At 36.0% G+C, this 18,672-nt stretch overlaps 1 protein-coding gene across 11 annotated transcripts; it reads left to right on the top strand.

The window, feature by feature from the left end:
• On the top strand, positions 2,452 to 7,574 carry LOC107609833. 11 transcript variants are annotated; one of them, XM_021107609.1, is made up of 6 exons: positions 2,453 to 2,766; positions 3,053 to 3,177; positions 3,616 to 3,745; positions 5,234 to 5,290; positions 5,385 to 5,495; positions 7,019 to 7,574. In XM_021107609.1, exons 1-6 carry the CDS (start codon positions 2,739 to 2,741, stop codon positions 7,024 to 7,026), a joined length of 459 nt encoding a protein of 152 aa, XP_020963268.1. In that variant the 5' UTR covers positions 2,453 to 2,738; the 3' UTR covers positions 7,027 to 7,574. The 11 variants fall into 11 exon arrangements, 6 of the variants coding, with proteins under 6 accessions (XP_016167366.1, XP_020963268.1, XP_020963267.1 ...); XM_016311880.2 differs by lacking the exon at positions 7,019 to 7,574 and having other exon boundaries at positions 2,452 to 2,766; positions 3,640 to 3,745; positions 5,385 to 5,714; XM_021107608.1 differs by lacking the exon at positions 7,019 to 7,574 and having other exon boundaries at positions 5,391 to 5,584.

Below are 18,672 nucleotides of genomic sequence, written 5' to 3'. Positions count from 1 at the left end.
AAAACTTGCTTCTCTTCTCCTAGACAATGACTTGCAACATGAGACTAACCACTAGTACATTGGTCTTTTATTACCGACAATCGAATCGACAATGCATTTAGGCCTACAAAAGGGCAAAACTGTTAGTTTTATAAAAGAGTGCTTCTGTAGCGGCCAAGAAGTTAAGGTGGCTAAAGTGACTGTATTTCTTGGTGACACGTGCAGTGGAAACTTGTGATTGCCTGTACTATGACCAAGTGAATTTATTAATTACAGTAAAAATAATAATAGTTGGTAACATTAATAAAGGAAAAAATCATGAAATTAAAATTTATTTTTGAGAAAAAAATTTATTGAAAAAAATAAAAGAAATTTGAAAGCTACAGTTAAGGTTCCAACTTTCAACTTCAAACAGGGGACTTAATCAACGATGGTGTAATGAGTCAGATAGTGTAATCGTTTTTTAAGGCTGTTGACCTCCCTTTGTGGCCGGCAGTAATCTGCGGAGGTGAAATTCGTTGAGGGTCGTTGTCGCGGCACCTATTAGGCATTGATCGGAGAAGGTAATTTTCATGGATTATTCTATTAAGGTGTCGGAAGAGGGGGTATATCATGGGCGGTATTGAATGGTGCTAGTCAGAGGTGAAAACAGAGAACAAGCGTCGTGGGTCGTTGGCGTCGTACCTGGTAGGCGCGGATCAGAAAAGGTTGTGTGCGTGGAATTGGACATCAAAGTGTCGGAAGCGGCTTAGTGCAATGGGTATGTCGTCGGTGGCATTGGCAGTCGCTACATTCAGGTACGTTATCATCCTTTTTTCATCTCTTCCTGCCGTCGTTGTGGAGTTCTCTGTTTTTATTGTTAGTATCTTGAATGAGTATGGATCTTGGAAGCATATTAATTGGCCATGTTTAGATTATTATTGAAACTTCAATGAAAGTGTCTTATTTCTGTTGGTTTCCAACATGAATAAATTCAATAGAATACCAAAACATGGCATGTGATTGTACAAAAAGTTCAACAATAATGTGTGTACATGTTTTAGTTTTCATGAATCAAATTTTTTTTCTCACTTTCTTTCTATCTTTAGAAAGTATTATTGGTTTAGTTGGTTAGCTTCTTGTTACTGAGAAAATGTATGTATCACACTATCTATGTAATATGGCTTATTCGTTTACATTGGTTGTTTAGAGAGAGTCATTATCCATAAAGAGTGTTTGCGTTAGAAACTTCTGTTGGAAGGGTCGAAGGATATTTGAGTACTTCTTCACAAATGCCACTATAAGTTATAATCTTACTTATCTATTTGAGTTTTCTTTATTTTATTTCATTTCGATTTCCAATTGTTTTCGTGCAAAATAAACATTTTACTTTCGAGTTATACTTTGGTTCGTATTTATTCTTCTCCAATGTTCTGAATTGAAATAAACTCTCCTATTTATTTTCTTTTTCTCCTTATTTCGGTTGGAAGGGTTGAAGGAGATTTGAGTACTTCTCCACAAATGTCACTGCAAATTATGATCTAATGTATCTATTTGAATTTTTCTTATTTTATTTTATTTCAATTTCCAATTCTTTTCACACAAAATAAACCTTTTATGTTCGAGTTATGCTTTAGTTCTACTAGTACTCTTTTTTGTCAGATATCCTGGGTTAAAATAAACCCTATGTTTGTCTTCTTTTTCCTTTTTTTGTTGAAAGGGTTGAAGGAGATTTGAGTACTTCTTCACAAATACCACTGCAAACTATGATCTAATGTATCTATTTGAATTTTTCTTATTTTAGTTTATATCAATTTTCAATTTTTTCGCACAAAATAAATCTTTTACTTTCGAGTTATGCTTTAGTTCTACTAGTACTCTTTCTTGTCCAATATCCTGGGTTCAAATTAACCCCTGTTTATCTTCTTTCTCTCCTTTTTTTGTTGGAACACTACAGGAAAAAGCATTTTTTCGACGCCAAAAATCGACGGTTATTTCTGCCGTCAATATTTTTCGATAGCTTGCTGTCGATATTGCCAAAAAAATAATTTAAAAAAATATTAAAATCAATGGCCAGTTCGTTGATATTTGTATGAGGCATTAACTTTTTTTTTCTATTATCATCATATTATCGACGCACCGGAAGTTGAAAATACTTTTATTTTAAAATCGACAAATATGGCGTCTATTTTATTATTTAAAATATCGACAATGTTGCCGTCGATAAATTTTAACGGTTTAAATTGCTTTCTAAAATAAAATAAACGGTGTAGATTTAATATATAAAATAGACACTATAGATGTTGCTTTTTTATAAATTAAAATCGACAAATATATCGTCTATTTTATTATTTATAATATCGACCATGTTGTCGTCAATAAATTTTAACGGTCTAGATCACTTTCTAAAATGGAATAAACAGCGTAGATTTAATGTATAAAATAGATACTATAAGTGTTACTTTTTTATAAATTAAAATCGACAAATACGTCGTCGATTTTAATCACCAAAATCACATTTACCCGCGTCCACCTCCCGCGTCCAAAGTTCAGAAATGCAATTCCCCCAAATTCCCTCATTCCACCTTGTTCCGCACCACCTCCTTCTTCCGCGTCCACCTTCTTCCGAACCACCTCCTCCTTCTCCCTCTGCCGAAGCTTCCATGGCAGGTTGTGCCCTCGCCGGTGCAGCTGCAGGTTCTGGTCCCTCTGGACATGAAATGGTTCGTCGCCATCAGCGACTTTGGCGATAGAGCTATTACTTCTGCCTCTAGATCTGCATGCTTCAATTCATCAATTCACTACTAGGTATTCTTTAATTTCTTGTCTGGTCTTCTTGGTTGACTTCGCTTTCTCTTCACTACTGCTGGAATTGAATTAGGGTTTCGGTAACTGGAAGGAGCTGCTGCTGATGAAGACATCATCATGATTGATGAAATATGACTTCCCTAATCATGAGATGCATGATACAGAATTCTAAAACTAACAATTGAAATTATATACATACATACAATTGACATATGCTGTGTTTGCAATGTGCTGTGTTTGCAATGGTGAAGGCTGCATTTGATGCAATTGACTTTGGATTGCACAGTGGAACTCATCCTAGGCTTGGTGTTGTGGACCACATTTGTTTTCACCCCTTGGTTGGTGCTTCCTTGGATCAAGCAGCTACGGCTGCTCGCTCCTTGGCTACGAAAACAGGCTCTACCCTGCAAGGTTAGTTGCACTGGGAAATTTTCATATTTACCTCACTAATGTTATTTACAAACAGCCAATTATAAGAATATTATCATGTATTTTTTGCACTGCATATTAGAAATGATGACTATTGATTAAGTGTAGTTGCACAAACTTAGATTTAGGCAAATTTATTAGGTTGGTGTTAGTTTATGGAGTCTGTTATATATGGATTGTGGAAGGACTTATGGAGATTGTTATTTCATTGATAAGGGGTTGTTTAAAGTTTCACGTGAACAAAGTAAATTTTATCATACTATATTCTGGAGGATGCTCTGAAACATAAAACTGATCAATCACTGCACGGTGGATACTGAATTCATAAAATTGTAGCAATCCACTGTTTTTGCACCGGTTACGATGGGAAACTTCTTTCTAGTATGTTTAAATGTTGAAATTGACTGAAATTTTATGCAGTACATACTTTTCTATATAGAGCAGCACATGAAGAAGGGAGGACGCTTGATTCAATCCGAAGAACACTTGGTTATTTCAAGCCAAATGCCAATCAAAACAGATGGTCCTGCTCAAGTGACTCCAGCTAAAGGTGTAGTATATTTATATACATACATGTCTGAAAATTAATAATAAAAAAAAAATTAAAATTGGTACATATATTATAACATGTGAATTGCAGTGGCAGCTAGCAAGCACAACTGCACAAGTGTTGTGTGTTGCTTTCATTTTCCTTTGACTAGAATTGTGATGAAAATAGAATAACTTGGTGTAATTAGAAGTTGTTTGGTCTGATATAATTGAATTACAATTACAGATTCTGTTGTAACTAGCTAGTTTTGTAATCTTTCTATTCCATAGTTTATGAATGCATTGTTTTCAAATATAAAAAGGGATTCAAAAATCTGGTTTTGTAACCATTTTATAGCTTTTTCTGAAGTTTTAATAAAGTCACTCAAGGTAATTAAACTCATATATATAGTAGAGGAACACTTAGCTTAATTAAAGTTTATTGTTAATGTCATATGTCTAATTTCTAGAGTAGTTTATGTGTTCTGTCTTTGATCCTTCTTAGTTATTGCATTAATTGGACACCAAGCAATGTTATTTGATCTATCTTCGAGTGAAAAAGAAAAAGGGAAAATTGAAAAGGGACTTTTTTTTTAATTAAATAGTCTTTTTCTACTACCTTTTCTAAAAATATATAGGTTATTTTCATAGGGATTTTGATGAGGTAATTGTCCTATTCTAGGAATTCTTAAACGAGGGGCCCTTAACAAATATATATGGTAATTCATTTTATATATGCGTGCCAACCTAATCAAATATATATTATATTAAAACAAGGGCCATTAACAAACATTGTCTTTATATGTATGAATGTTACGTGCGTTTTAATATCAACAATTCAATACTACTGACAAAAAAGTACAGGGTTGGCTAAGCTAGCTACAATTGCTGTAGATTTACACGTGATATTTAATTTGATTATATATCCAAAACCAAAACAATGTGAAGGGAAGAGAACCCAAAGCCAATTTCATTGTGATGATCTTTCTTGTTTCTTTTCTGACATGCCACTTGATAAACAAAACAGTAGTTTAATTGTAGCAATGATGACCACATCCACTCATCAAGCAGTAGAGACCCCTGTTACCATTTTGCCTCAAATTTGTAGGGCATCACCACCATACCTTGCTCTTCTCACATTTGACCATCTCCTTTTTCTTCTCTTCCACCATTATTATTACTATCTAATCTCTATTCTTAATCTTAAAATGAAATATGTGGAGCCATAACTCTATTCTTCTCTTCCACCATACAGGAATTCGTAATCAGCAAAAAAGAACTATTTTCTATGTATTTTTAGAACTGTTTTTGTATATTTTAGAACTGTTTCCTAAAATATTTTCTATGTATTTTAGAACTGTTTTTGTGTCTCTGATATGCCTTCTCAAGGAAGAGCTATATTTGGCTTGAAAGATGGGCATGATATTGTAAAACTTCGTAGTGCAATTTATTCAACATATAAATCAAGTCATTGAAGAATTATATTATTATCTGATTGAAAAGTTTTCAGAAAAAATGCAGATTAAAACTCAAGCAGAGGACAAGGCTTCTCAGTCAATCTTTTTAGGTGAGGTCAGGGCTGCATTTAAGTGCAGCACATATATATACCATATATATTATGATAGATTTTTATACTAATCTCTAGATAATGAATTGTTTAGGACCAGAAGCCGAAGCTTGGACGCTTCCGTCATTTTTTCCTGCCAATTACAAATGCTGTGCTGATTTTCTGAAGTGGGTATTTATGATGATGCTGCAGATATTTGGAGGAGGTTCGTCGTCCTCGTAAACATTATGTGTATATGCAATTTAGTCGATTATTGTTTGAGCATATTTTACATATATAATATAATATATGTAATATATGCAATGTAGTTGATTACTTGTAGAATATATAATATAATAATATGTGTGACATCATTTTCTTTTAAAAAAAAAAGAAACTTGTTGTATATAGCTCAATTTTATTCAATACCAATTGTTATATATAATGATTCCTTCTTCTTCTTTTATTTTTTATTTATTTTTTTATTAACCATTATTATTTTATATTTAATACCTTGCTTTTTTTCATTTGGCAGAAAGAAATCCAACATATTTTGCTATATATAAGCATAATTTCTATTACTAATTAGTGATTATAGTGTTTTTCTATTATATTATTTGGGTTTATTATTATTATTATTATTATTATTATTATCTACTTTAAATTAAAATAGACAAAAAAAATATAGACAAAAAATTTGCTGCTATTTAAATAATAAAATCGACGGCAACTGCGTCGATTTTATTGGATCAAATATTGACGCCATGGCCGTTGATTTTAGTAAGCATATTATAGACAAAAATCGACGAAAACTGTGTCGGTTTTATTGGATAAAATATCGACGTCTGCTTTGTCGATTTTAGTAAGCATATTATCGACGAAAATGGTGTCAATTTTATTGAATCAAATATCGACAGAAATGGCGTCGATTTTATATAATAATATCGACGGCAATGTTGTCGATTTTAGTAAGAATATAAAATCCATATTACAGACAGAAGAGATGTCGATTTTATTAAATTATTATCGACGGCTAGGCAAGCCGTCGATTTTATTAGCATTTTGAAAAATCGACAAGCTTAATAGCGACCACATCCGCCGTCTATTTTGTCGTCGAATTTTAATATTATCGACGGCTTAGTCGTCGATTTGGCCGTCGATTTTAACAATGTTTCTTGTAGTGGAAGGGTTGAAGGAGATTTTACTAATTCTCCAGAAATACCACCGTAAGCTATGATCTAATGTATGTATCTGAGTTTATTTTATTTTATTTTATTTTGATTTCTAATTTTTGTTCCGCATAAAATTAACCTTTTAATTTTGAGTTATGCTTCAGTTCTACTAGTACTCTTTCCTCTCCAATATTTGAGTTCAAATAAATTCTCTTATGTATCTTTTTTCTCCCATTTTCTTGGAAGGGTTGGATTACTAGAATCATCACAAGAATTGATGAGGCAAATAAAATGAACTTGTATCTTTCTTTGATGAATTTATTCTCTTATTATATAAAGTTGCTTTTTGTATAATTAGCCCTGCACGTATTAAAGGCTTTAAATTATCTTCAAAGCCTTAGGAAAGCCAATTAGTACTTTGTTTTTTGTCTGATTTAGTTTGAAGAGAATTGGAATTCTTCGGATAATAGAAAATTATACTTTTTTTGAATTGGCATCGACGTTGTGAATCAAATGTTAGAGTTTTATGTTATTTTTGGTGTTGTCAATGTATTTAATTTTGAATTTTATAATGCAGGTACTTAATAACGCCTTGGAATGGATAGTGATAGCGAAGAAAACTCAGACTTTTTGGGTTAATGGACTAATGGATGGAGTAGTGAGTCCGACGAGGAAGAGGTCTCTAAGGGATTAGAGTCACTGTCACGAGTGGTCAAGGAGAGTGAGCCGGTACAGAGAGTTGATGTATTTGGTGAAGGGGACGAGGGTGGCAGAGTGCCTTCATCGGAGTCACCAGGTGGTTCAGGCAGTCAAATAAGTGATGATGTGGACACTTCCATGCTTTCAACTGCGGCTGCATTGGTTGATGCTGAATTTCATGGGGTTGAAGAGGCTTATGCAAGATATGTTGAGTATGAAAAGGTGACTGAATTTGTTGTTTGAAAAGTGGATTCCATTAAAGATGATGAAGGCAATGTTGTGAGAAAATTTTTCTATTGCAATCGACGGGACATGCGGGGCGGATAGGAAGAGGGCACATAAGGTGGAGTGACGAACTGATTTCCTGCTAGTAAAGAATTTTTGCAAATAAATTCACGTTGTAAGTATAGTTTCTAAACCAGCAAAGAATCCTTTCATACAAAAGTTTTGGTTGTCACAAGTAACAAAACCCAATAAAATTTATAACCAAAGTATTTAAACCTCGGGTCGTCTCTCAAGGAATTGCAGGGAAGTATGATTTATTATTAGTTATGAAATTGTATATTTTTGGGTTTTTGAAATAGGGAACAAAGAGAATAAATTAGCAATAAAGTAAATTAATTACTAGAAAAACTCTTGGCAAGGTATGAGAACTGGAAATCCCATCCTAGTTATCCTTATCAGGTGTGATGATAATTGTTTATTGCTCCCACTTAGTTAACCCTTACTAAATAAAGGAAAGTCAAGTGGACCAATCAACTTGATTCCTCAAGTCCTAGTCAACTCTTAAGGAAAGACTAGCTTTAGAGGGATCCAAATCAACCAGCAAGCTTCAAATATTAATCAACAGCTGAGTTTGATAACTCAAGTGTCACCAATTACTCAACCAAAGCCAAGAGGAGAAAATCCAAATTATTTATATCATAAATTAAAGAAAGCAATCATAAATCTAAAATACCTCGAATTATATTAAATAAAGAAATCAATTCTAACATGGAAAAGTTCGTAAACCAAATTGAAAAGATAAATAACAATTAAAGTAATAGAATAAGTAAAAGTAGAAAATAAATTAAAGGAACATTGAACCTGGAATGAAGAGAAGTAGCCTATTCATAATAGAAATCCTAAATCCTAATCCTAATCCTAAATCCTAAGAGAGAGGAGAGAGCCTCTCTCTCTAAAAGCTACATCTAAAAACCTTAAATTATAAATTATGAATTATGAATGTTGAATGAATGATGAATGAATGATTTGATTCCTTTATTCTCCAGCCTCTATTCTGTGTTTCTGGGCTTGGATCTGGGCCAAAAAGGGGCCCAAAAATCGCTGAGGGCGTTTTTTGCAGATTCCTGCACGTGGTGTCTGTCACGCGTGCGCGTGGGTCACGCGTGCGCATCAGTTGGGAGTTTTACTCATCAGGCGTGCGCGTCAGTCATGCGTGTGCATCAATTGAAGATTTTCCTTTTCACGCGTACGCGTCAGTCATGCGTACGCGTCAGTTATGTTTCGCGCTAGTCACGCGTCTGCTTCGTTCACGCGTGCGCGTCGAGGCCATTTTGCGCTAGGCACGTGTCCGCGTCGTCCATGCGTACGCGTCGCTGCCATTTTCTTCAAAACTCCATTTTGTGCGTCCCTTCCATTTTTACGTGTTTCCTTTCTGTACTCTAAGCCATTCCTGTCCTATAAAGTCTGAAAATACTCAACACACGGATCACGACATCGAATGGTAATAAAGGATAATTAAAATAAATATTTTTAAGGCATAGGAAACATGTTTCACATTTATCACATAATAAGGAAGGAATTGCAAAACCATGCAAATTATATGAATAAGTGGGTGAAGAATTGATAAAAAACACTCAATTGAGCACAAGATAAATCATAAAATAGTGGTTTATCAACCTCCCCACACTTAAACATTAGCATGTCCTCATGCTTAGCTCAAGAGGAATAGAATAAGAGTGAATGTAGAATGGTAGAATCTTATGCAATGCAATCTATTCTAAATGCAAGCTACCTAAATGAATCATGCAATTCTAATTATTATCCACTAATATATATAAAGCTTACATGTGGTTAAATTGAGTCAAATTTTTCAAAGAATCATTTATGCACAACAAAGGACAAGCCATATTAAAATATGTTCACAATTGAATTGAGTTAACCACAAGATTTGACAAACTTGCAAGATAAGCAATAATAAAATATGGATATATGGAATTGAGCTATTGAACCCTCAGTGGATTTGTGTTTACTCTCTAATCGCTCAGTGTTTGGGGTTAATCACTCTATTCTTTTCTAGTCATGCTTTCTAAAACTTTATTCTTCATCTAACCAATCAACAAATATTGAATGTATACATACAAACATCATGAGGTCTTTTTCAAGGTTGTAATGGGCTAAGGTAAAGGTGAGGGCATATATAAGGCTAAGTGAGCTATAAATTGAATCTTTGATTAGTCTAAAATCTCACCTAACGTACACATACTCTATACAATTAAAATTATGCTTAGCTTCCCATAATTTTTCCACTTTCTTATCACATACTCATGCATCAAATTATTTTTAATTTTATCCTATGTGCATTGATTTTCTTCACTAAACTTATTCTTGGGATAATTTTGTCCCCTTTTTCATTTAACTAAAATAAATTTATATATATTTTATCTGAAACACAAATACAATATATCAATGCACATGGTATTTTAGTTATGCTGATTTCACATGAACATGCATCCAAATTCCAAATAATTTTGTCAATTGAATGTCTTTCTTATCATCCCACGTTCCCACATTTTCCCCACAATTAGTGGATGCACAATATCTATCTTAAGCTAACCAAGGATTCAACTTGGGATATTTTAATTTGTTTTTCTGCTTAAGGCTAGTGATGTGGTTATAGAGCAAAATAAATGGGGATTAAAAGGCTCAAGGTGGCTAACAAGGGTAACGTGAAAGGTAGGCTTATTTGGGATAAGTGAGGAAAAATTCAAATGATGGCCTCAATCATATGCGGGTATGTATCTACATTCTATATTGGACATTGATGAGCGGATATTGTATATGCTTTTTGGGGGTATTTTCATATAGTTTTTAGTAGAATCTAGCTACTTTTTAGTATATTTTTATTAGTTTTTGTGCAAAAATCACATTTCTGGACTTTACTATGAGTTTGTGTATTTTTTTGTGATTTCAGGTATTTTCTGGCTGAAATTGAGGGACCTGAGCAAAAATCTGATTCAAAGGTTGACAAAGGACTGTAGATGCTGTTGGATTCTGACCTCCCTACACTCGAAATGGATATTTTGGAGCTACAGAAGCCCAATTGCACGCTCTCAATTGCATTGAAAAGTAGACATCCAGGACTTTCCGGCAATATATAATAGTCCATACTTTGCCCAAGTTTTGACGACGCAAATTGGCGTTTAACGCCAAGTCTTTACCCTATTCCGGCGTTAAACGCCAGAAACAGGTTGCAAACCAGTGTTAAACGCCAGAAACAGGCTACAACCTGGCGTTTAACTCCAAAAAAAGTCTCTACACATAAAAGCTTCAATGCTCAGCCCAAGCACACACCAAGTGGGCCCCAGAAGTGGATTTCTGCACTATCTATCTTAGTTTACTCAATTTCTGTAAACCTAGGTCACTAGCTTAGTATAAAAACTACTTTTAGAGATTTGTTTTACACCTCATGACACTTTCACGTTTTACATTGTATCTCTACGGCATGAGTCTCTAAACTCCATGATTGGGGGTAAGGAGCTCTGCCGTGTTTCGATGAATTAATGCAATTACTACTGTTTTTCATTCAATCACGCTTGTTTCTATTCTAAGATATTCACTCACACTTCACCCTGATGAATGTGATGATCAGTGACACTCATCATCATTCTCACCTATGAATGCGTGCCTGACAACCACCTCCATTCTATCTACACTAGCTTGAGTGTGTATCTCTTAGTCTCCTGGTTCATGATCAGAGTCTTCGTGGTATAGGCTAGAATTATTGGCGGCCATTCCTGAGATCCGAAAAGTCTAAACCTTGTCTGTGGTATTCCGAGTAGGATCTGGGAAGGGATGACTGTGACGAGCTTCAAACTCGTGAGTGTTGCGCGTAGTGACAGACGCAAAAGAATCAATGGATTCTATTCCAACATGAATGAGAACCGACAGATGATTAGCCATGCGGTGACAGCGTATTTGGACCATTTTCACTAAGAGGATAGATGGTAGCCATTGACAACGGTGATCCACCAACATACAGCTTGCCATGGAAGGAGACCTGCGTGCGTGAAGAAGAAGACAGTAGGAAAGCAGAGATTCAGAAGACAGAGCATCTCCAAAACCTCAATCTATTCTCCATTACTACATACAAGTATTATTTATTTTATGTTAATTACTTTTCATAAACCCAACCATTTTTATTATTAATTTCCTGACTAAGAATTACAAAATAACCATAGCTTACTTCAAGCCGACAATCTTCGTGGGATCGACCCTTACTCACGTAAGGTATTACTTGGACGACCCAGTGCACTTGCTGATTAGTGGTACGAGTTGTGAAAAGTGTGATTTAAAATTCGTGCACCAAGTTTTTGGCGCCGTTGCTGGGGATTGTTCGAGTTTGGACAACAGACGGTTTATTTTGTTTTTTAGATTAGGAAAATTTTATTTTTTTTGTTTAGAGTCACTAAAATTGCGTCTTCTATTATTGTTTTTGGTTGAAATTTTTTCAGAATCCTTATTTTCTTTTTCATTTTTTTTCAAAACTTTTTATAAACTAATAATTGAGTTTTTCTGTTTGAGTTTAATTTCATATTTTAAGTTTGGTGTCAATTGCATGATTTTATTTTTCTTTCATTTTTTTTTGAATTATTAGTGCTCAGAATATAAAAATTTTTAAGTTTGGTGTCCTTTGTGTTTCTGTCTTCTTAAAAGTTTTTCAGAAGTTATTCTTAGAGTTTACCGTGATATTCAAAGTTTTTCTGTTTGTTTCCCTTGTTTTGATCTAAAAATTTAAGTTTGGTGTCATTTTTACTATTTTTTTCTTTCTTCATTAAATTCAAAAATATCTTTTCTCTTTATTTTAATTAATTTTCGAATTCTCCTTTAAAAATTCAGATTTTTATTTTAAAACTTTCTATTCTATCTTATCTTAGTTTTGAAATTTCAAAATTCAAAATCTTTTTCAAAAATCATATCCAAAGTTTTTTTTTCAAATCTTCTTAATTAAGTAATTATTTTTGTTTTCAAATTTATTTTTCTCTTAGTTTTCGAAATTTATATTTTAATTTCTAATTATTTTATTTTATCTTATTATTTTTATTTATTTTTAATTGTTCGGTTTGTTTCTACCTAAATAAAATACAAACAAAAAAATAGTTTATTTGCAATTCATTTCAATTTCCTTTTCTCCATCATGGACATAAGTGGAAATGAACAGTCCAGAAGGACTCTGGGGACATATGCTAACCCCATTACTGCTGCATATGGGAGTAACATCTATATACCTTCCATCAAAGCAAGTAGTTTTGAGCTAAATCCTTAGCTCATTGTCATGGTGCAGCAAAATTGCCAGTATTCCGGTCTTCCATAGGAAGAACCTACTGAGTTTCTGGCACAGTTCTTGCAAATTGCTGACACAGTGCGTGACAAGGAGGTAGATCAGGATGTATACAGGCTGTTACTGTTTTCGTTTGCTGTAAAAGATCAAGCTAAAAGGCGGTTAAATAACCAACCCACAGCAAGCATAAGAACATGGAAACAGTTATCAGACAAATTCCTGAATCAATATTTCCCTCCAAAAAGGATGACACAGCTAAGGCTGGACATCCAAGGCTTTAAACAAGAGGATGATGAATCCCTTTATAATGCCTGGGAGAGGTACAGAGGGATGCTAAGGAAATGCCCCTCTGAAATATTTTCAGAGTGGGTGCAATTAGACATCTTCTACTATGGGCTTACAGAAAAGGCTCAGATATCTCTAGACCACTCAGCTGGTGGATCTATAAACATGAGAAAGACTATTGAAGAGGCTCAAGAGCTTATTGATATAGTTGCTAGAAATTAGCATCTGTACATAAGTAATGGGTCCTCCATGAAAGAAGAAGCTGAGGCAGTATCAACTGACTTTAGTCCTCAGGAACAAGTTGTTGAACTCAATCAGCAACTATCTTCTATAACAAGGCAGTTAGTAGAATTTAAGGAGATGTGGCAAGAAACCAAAAATGCTAACAAGGATATGGAATCACAATTGAATCAGACAAAACAGCAGTTATCAAAACAGATAACAGAGGAGTGCCAAGCAGTTCAATTAAGAAGTGGAAAAATATTAAATACCTCAACCCAAAGCAGCAGAAAGCCAAGAAAAGAACAGTTGATAGAGGATGAGCAACCTGCTACCCAAAATCCCTCTGAGGACAGTAAGAGCCCAAAGAGGAATAAGTCTGGCATTCAAACGCCAGAAAAGGGTGAAAAATTGGCGTTAAACGCCCAATCCATGTTCAGTTCTGGCGTTCAAATGCCAGAAAAGGGTAGGAATCTGGCGTTAAACGCCCAATCCATTCCAGTTCTGGCATTCAAACGCCAGTGAGGGATCAGACACCTGCAAGTGCTGATAATGACGCCCTCAAGAAGGCTTCTCAACCTGCCTCTGTAGAAAATAAACCTGCAGCAACTAAGGTTGAAGAATATAAAGCCAAAATGCCTTATCTTCAGAAACTCCGCCAAGCGGAACAGAATAAACAATTTGCCCACTTTGTAGACTATATCAGGACTCTTGAAATAAAGATTCCGTTTGCAGAGGCACTTGAGCAAATACCCTCTTATGCTAAGTTCATGTAAGAGATCTTAAGTCATAAGAAGGATTAGAGAGAAACAGAAAAAGTTTCTCTCACTGAAGAATGCAGTGCAGTCATCCTAACAAGCTTACCAGAAAAGCTTAAGGATCCCGGAAGCTTTATGATACCATGCACATTAGAGGGTACTTGTACCAAGACACCCCTATGTGACCTTGGGGCAAGTATCAATCTAATCCCTGCATCCACTATCAGAAATCTTGGCTTGACTGAAGAGGTCAAACCAACCCAAATATGTCTTCAACTTGCTGATGGCTCCATTAAATACCCATCAGGCATAATTGAGGACATGATTGTCAAGGTTGGGCCATTTGCCTTTCCCACTGACTTTGTAGTGCTGGAGATGGAGGAGCACAAGAGTGCAACTCTCATTCTAGGAAGACCCTTCCTAGCAACTGGACGAACCCTCATTGATGTCCAAAAAGGGGAAGTGACCTTGAGAGTCAATGAGGATGAGTTTAGGCTAAATTCTGTTGAGGCAATGAAGCATCCAGACACATCAAAAGACTGCATGCGTGTTGATATTATTGACTCCCTGGTAGAGGAGATCAACATGGCTAAGAGTCTCGAATTAGAGCTAGAAGACATCTTTAAAGATGTTCAGCCTGATTTGGAGGAATCAGAGGAAATAAAAGAGCCCCTGAAAATTCCTCAGGAAGAGGAAAAACCTCCTAAACCCGAGCTCAAACCACTACCACCATCCCTGAAATATGCATTTCTGGGAGAAGGTGACACTTTTTCGGTGATCATAAGCTCTGCTTTAAATCCATAGGAAGAGAAAGCACTACTTCAAGTGCTAAGGACACACAAGACAGCTCTTGGGTGGTCCATAAGCGATCTTAAGGGCATCAGCCCAGCAAGATGCATGCACAAGATCCTATTGGAGGACGATGCTAAGCCAGTGGTTCAACCACAAAGGCGGCTAAATCTAGCCATGAAGGAGGTGGTGCAGAAAGAGGTCACCAAGTTACTAGAGGCTGGGATTATTTATCCTATTTCTGATAGCCCCTGGGTGAGTCCTGTCCAAGTTGTCCCCAAGAAGGGAGGCATGACAGTAGTTCATAATAAAAAGAATGAACTGGTTCCTACAAGAACAGTTACAGGGTGGCGTATGTGTATTGGTTATAGAAGGCTCAATACAGCCACCAGGAAGGATCACTTTCCTTTACCATTCATAGACCAGATGCTAGAGAGACTAGCATGTCATGAATATTACTGCTTTTTGGATGGCTATTCAGGTTACAACCAAATTACAGTAGATCCTCAGGACCAAGAGAAAACAGCATTCACATGTCCTTTTGGAGTGTTTGCCTACAGAAGGTTGCCTTTTGGTCTGTGCAATGCACCTGCAACCTTTCAGAGGTGCATGCTCTCTATCTTCTCTGATATGGTAGAGAAATTTCTGGAAGTCTTCATGGATGACTTTTCAGTATTTGGAGACTCATTCAGCTCCTGCCTTGACCATTTAGCACTTGTTCTGAAAAGATGCCAAGAGACCAACCTAGTTTTAAACTGGGAAAAATGTCACTTTATGGTGACTGAAGGAATTGTCCTTGGGCATAAAATTTCAAACAAGGGAATAGAGGTGGATCAAGCTAAAGTGGAAGTAATTGAAAAATTACCACCCCCTGCCAATGTTAAGGCAATCAGAAGCTTTCTGGGGCATGCAGGATTCTCTAGGAGGTTTATAAAGGATTTTTCAAAAATTGCAAAATCTCTGAGCAATCTGCTAACTGCTGACACACCATTTGTGATTGACACAGAGTGTCAGCAGGCATTTGAAACTCTGAAAGCTAAGCTGGTCACAGCACCAGTTATTTCTGCACCAGACTGGACATTACCATTCGAACTAATGTGTGATGCCAGTGACTATGCCATTGGTGTAGTATTGGGACAGAGGCATAACAAGCTTCTGTATGTCATTTATTATGCTAGCCGTGTTTTAAATGATACCCAAAAAAATTACACAACCACAGAAAAAGAATTGCTTGCAGTGGTTTATGCCATTGACAAGTTTAGATCATACTTAGTAGGATCAAAAGTAATTGTGTACACTGACCATGCTGCTCTTAAATATCTACTCACAAAGCAGGATTCTAAACCCAGGCTCATAAGATGGGTGTTGCTTCTGTAAGAGTTTGATATAGAAATAAGAGACAGAAAAGGGACAGACAACCAAGTGGCTGATCATCTGTCCCGGATAGAACCAGTAGAAGGGACGTCCTTTCCCTCTATTGAGATCTCTGAAACCTTTCCAGATGAGCAATTGTTTGCCATTCAGGAAACACCATGGTTTGTAGACATTGCAAACTATAAAGCTGCAAGATTCATACCCAAGGAGTACAGCAGGCAACAAACAAAAAAATTAATTACTGATGCAAAGTACTACTTGTGGGATGAACCATATCTCTTTAAGAGATGTGCAGACGGAATAATCCATAGATGTGTGCCTAGAGAAGAAGCACAGAAGATCCAATGGCATTGCCATAGATCACAATATGGAGGATATTTCGGAGGTGAGCGAACAGCCACCAAGGTTCTCCAAGGAGGCTTCTACTGGCCTACTCTCTATAGAGACTCCCGAGAGTTCGTACGAAACTGTGACAGTTTCCAGAGAGCTGGTAATCTGCCTCATGGTTACGCCATGCCTCAGCAAGGGATCTTAGAGATTGAGTTGTTTGATGTATGGGGTATTGACTTCATGGGGCCTTTCCCACCATCATACTCAAACACCTATATTCTGGTGGCAGTTGACTATGTATCCAAATGGGTAGAGGCCATTGCAACACCCACTAATGATACTAAGACAGTGCTGAAGTTCCTCTAGAAACATATCTTCAGCATGTTTGGTGTCCCTAAAGCACTAATCAGTAATGGGGGCACTCACTTCTGCAATAAATAGCTTTACTCTACTATGGTTAGATATGGAATTAGCCACAAAGTAGCAACTCCGTATCATCCACAGACAAATGGGCAGGCTGAAGTCTCTAATAGAGAACTAAAAAGAATCCTGGAACGAACTGTAATTACCCGTAGAAGGGATTGGGCAAGAAGCTTGGATGAGGCTCTATGGGCATACATAACAGCATTCAAGACTCCTATAGGGACCTCTCCATACCAGCTTGTGTATGGTAAGGCCTGTCATTTGCCTGGGGAACTGGAACACAAGGCCTACTGGGCAACCAGATTCCTAAATCTTGATGCCAAGTTAGCTGGAGAGAAAAGATTGCTCCAGCTGAATGAGCTAGAGGAATTCAGGCTCAATGCTTTCGAAAATACTAAGATTTACAAAGAGAAAGAAAAAAGGTGGCATGATAAGAAATTGTCACCCAGAGTCTTTGAACCTGGACAAAAGGTTCTGCTGTTCAACTCTAGGCTCAGATTATTCCCCGGAAAACTGAAATCCCGGTGGAAAGGACCATATGTAATTACAAGTGTATCACCATATGGCTATGTGGAGCTTTAAGACATTGATTCTAATAAGAAGTTCATTGTTAATGGACAGAGAATCAAGCATTATCTTGAAGGCAATATTGAGCAAGAATGCTCAAAGCTGAGGCTAGATTAAAAGCTCAGCAAGGTCCAGCTAAAGACAATAAAGAAGCGCTTGCTGGGAGGCAACCCAGCCATTAGCAATGTTTATTTTGCAAATAATAATTATATGAGTTTTATATAAATTATCTTTAAGAATGATTAACAATTGCAGGCGTTCACAGAGTTACATAAGAATTCAGAGCATAAAGCAGAGAAAGGGAGTTCACTGGCACAAAAACACCAGTAAAGGGAAGTTTGGGCGTTAAACGCCCAAAAGAAGCATCTACTGGGCATTTAACGCCAGTAAAGATACCTTTCTGGGCGTTAAACGCCAGAATTGCAGCATCCTAGGCGTTTAGAAAAAAATCCCAGTGACAAAGGATTTCTGGCGTTTAACGCCGCCAGGGTACCTGGCTGGGCGTTAAATGCCCAAAACAAGCAACAACTAGGCGTTTAACGCCAGAAGTGTGGAGGGGAGGAAGTTTGTTTTTCACTTCAATTTTCCTCAAATTTTCATATTTCCATCCATGATTTTTTGCATGAACATGTTACAAATTCTCCTTTTTCAATTTCAATTTCAAATTATTTCAAGCTTAAAAAATCTTTCTTCATTCTTCTTCAACTTCTTTTCAAATCTTTTTCAAAACTCATCTATCTTTTTAAATTCTTTTCAAATCATCATACTATCTTTTCAAAAAGTATATTTATCTTTTTCAAATCTCTCTCCTATCTTTTCAATTTTAAAACTATATCTTTTGCATATCATAATTATCTTTTTACGAATCATATCTTCTAGCATATCTTTTTCAAAATTTTTGAACCCACCCCCTCCTCTTTAAATTCACATTCGGCCACCCCTCTCCTCCACAATTCGAATTTGTCTCTCCTTCTATTCCTCTCCTTTCCTTTCTTTTGCTTGAGGACAAGCAAACCTCTAAGTTTGGTGTGCTTTTCGTGATCACTGAGCTAAGACTCACTAAGATCATGGCTCCTAAAGAAAAATAAACCACTTTAAGAGGCAAGAAAGAGAATATTCCAAAACCACTTTGGAATCAAGAGAGGTTCTTAACCAAAGAACATGCAGACTATTACTAAAAAATAATGGGTCTAAGATTAGTGATCCCGGAAGTTAAATTCGATC

Source organism: Arachis ipaensis, chromosome B07 (genome assembly GCF_000816755.2).
Source record: "Arachis ipaensis cultivar K30076 chromosome B07, Araip1.1, whole genome shotgun sequence".
In the NCBI taxonomy this organism is placed as follows: Eukaryota; Viridiplantae; Streptophyta; class Magnoliopsida; order Fabales; family Fabaceae; genus Arachis; species Arachis ipaensis.
This window is presented reverse-complemented; position numbering and strand designations above follow the sequence as displayed.

Coding starts and splice junctions, on each gene's coding strand:
- LOC107609833 (XM_016311878.2), top strand. CDS start 2,739: ATGCTTCAATTCATCAATTCACTACTAG. Junction 2,767..3,052: donor ATTCATCAATTCACTACTAG/GTATTCTTTAAT, acceptor TGGATTGCACAG/TGGAACTCATCCTAGGCTTG. Junction 3,178..3,615: donor AACAGGCTCTACCCTGCAAG/GTTAGTTGCACT, acceptor AATTTTATGCAG/TACATACTTTTCTATATAGA.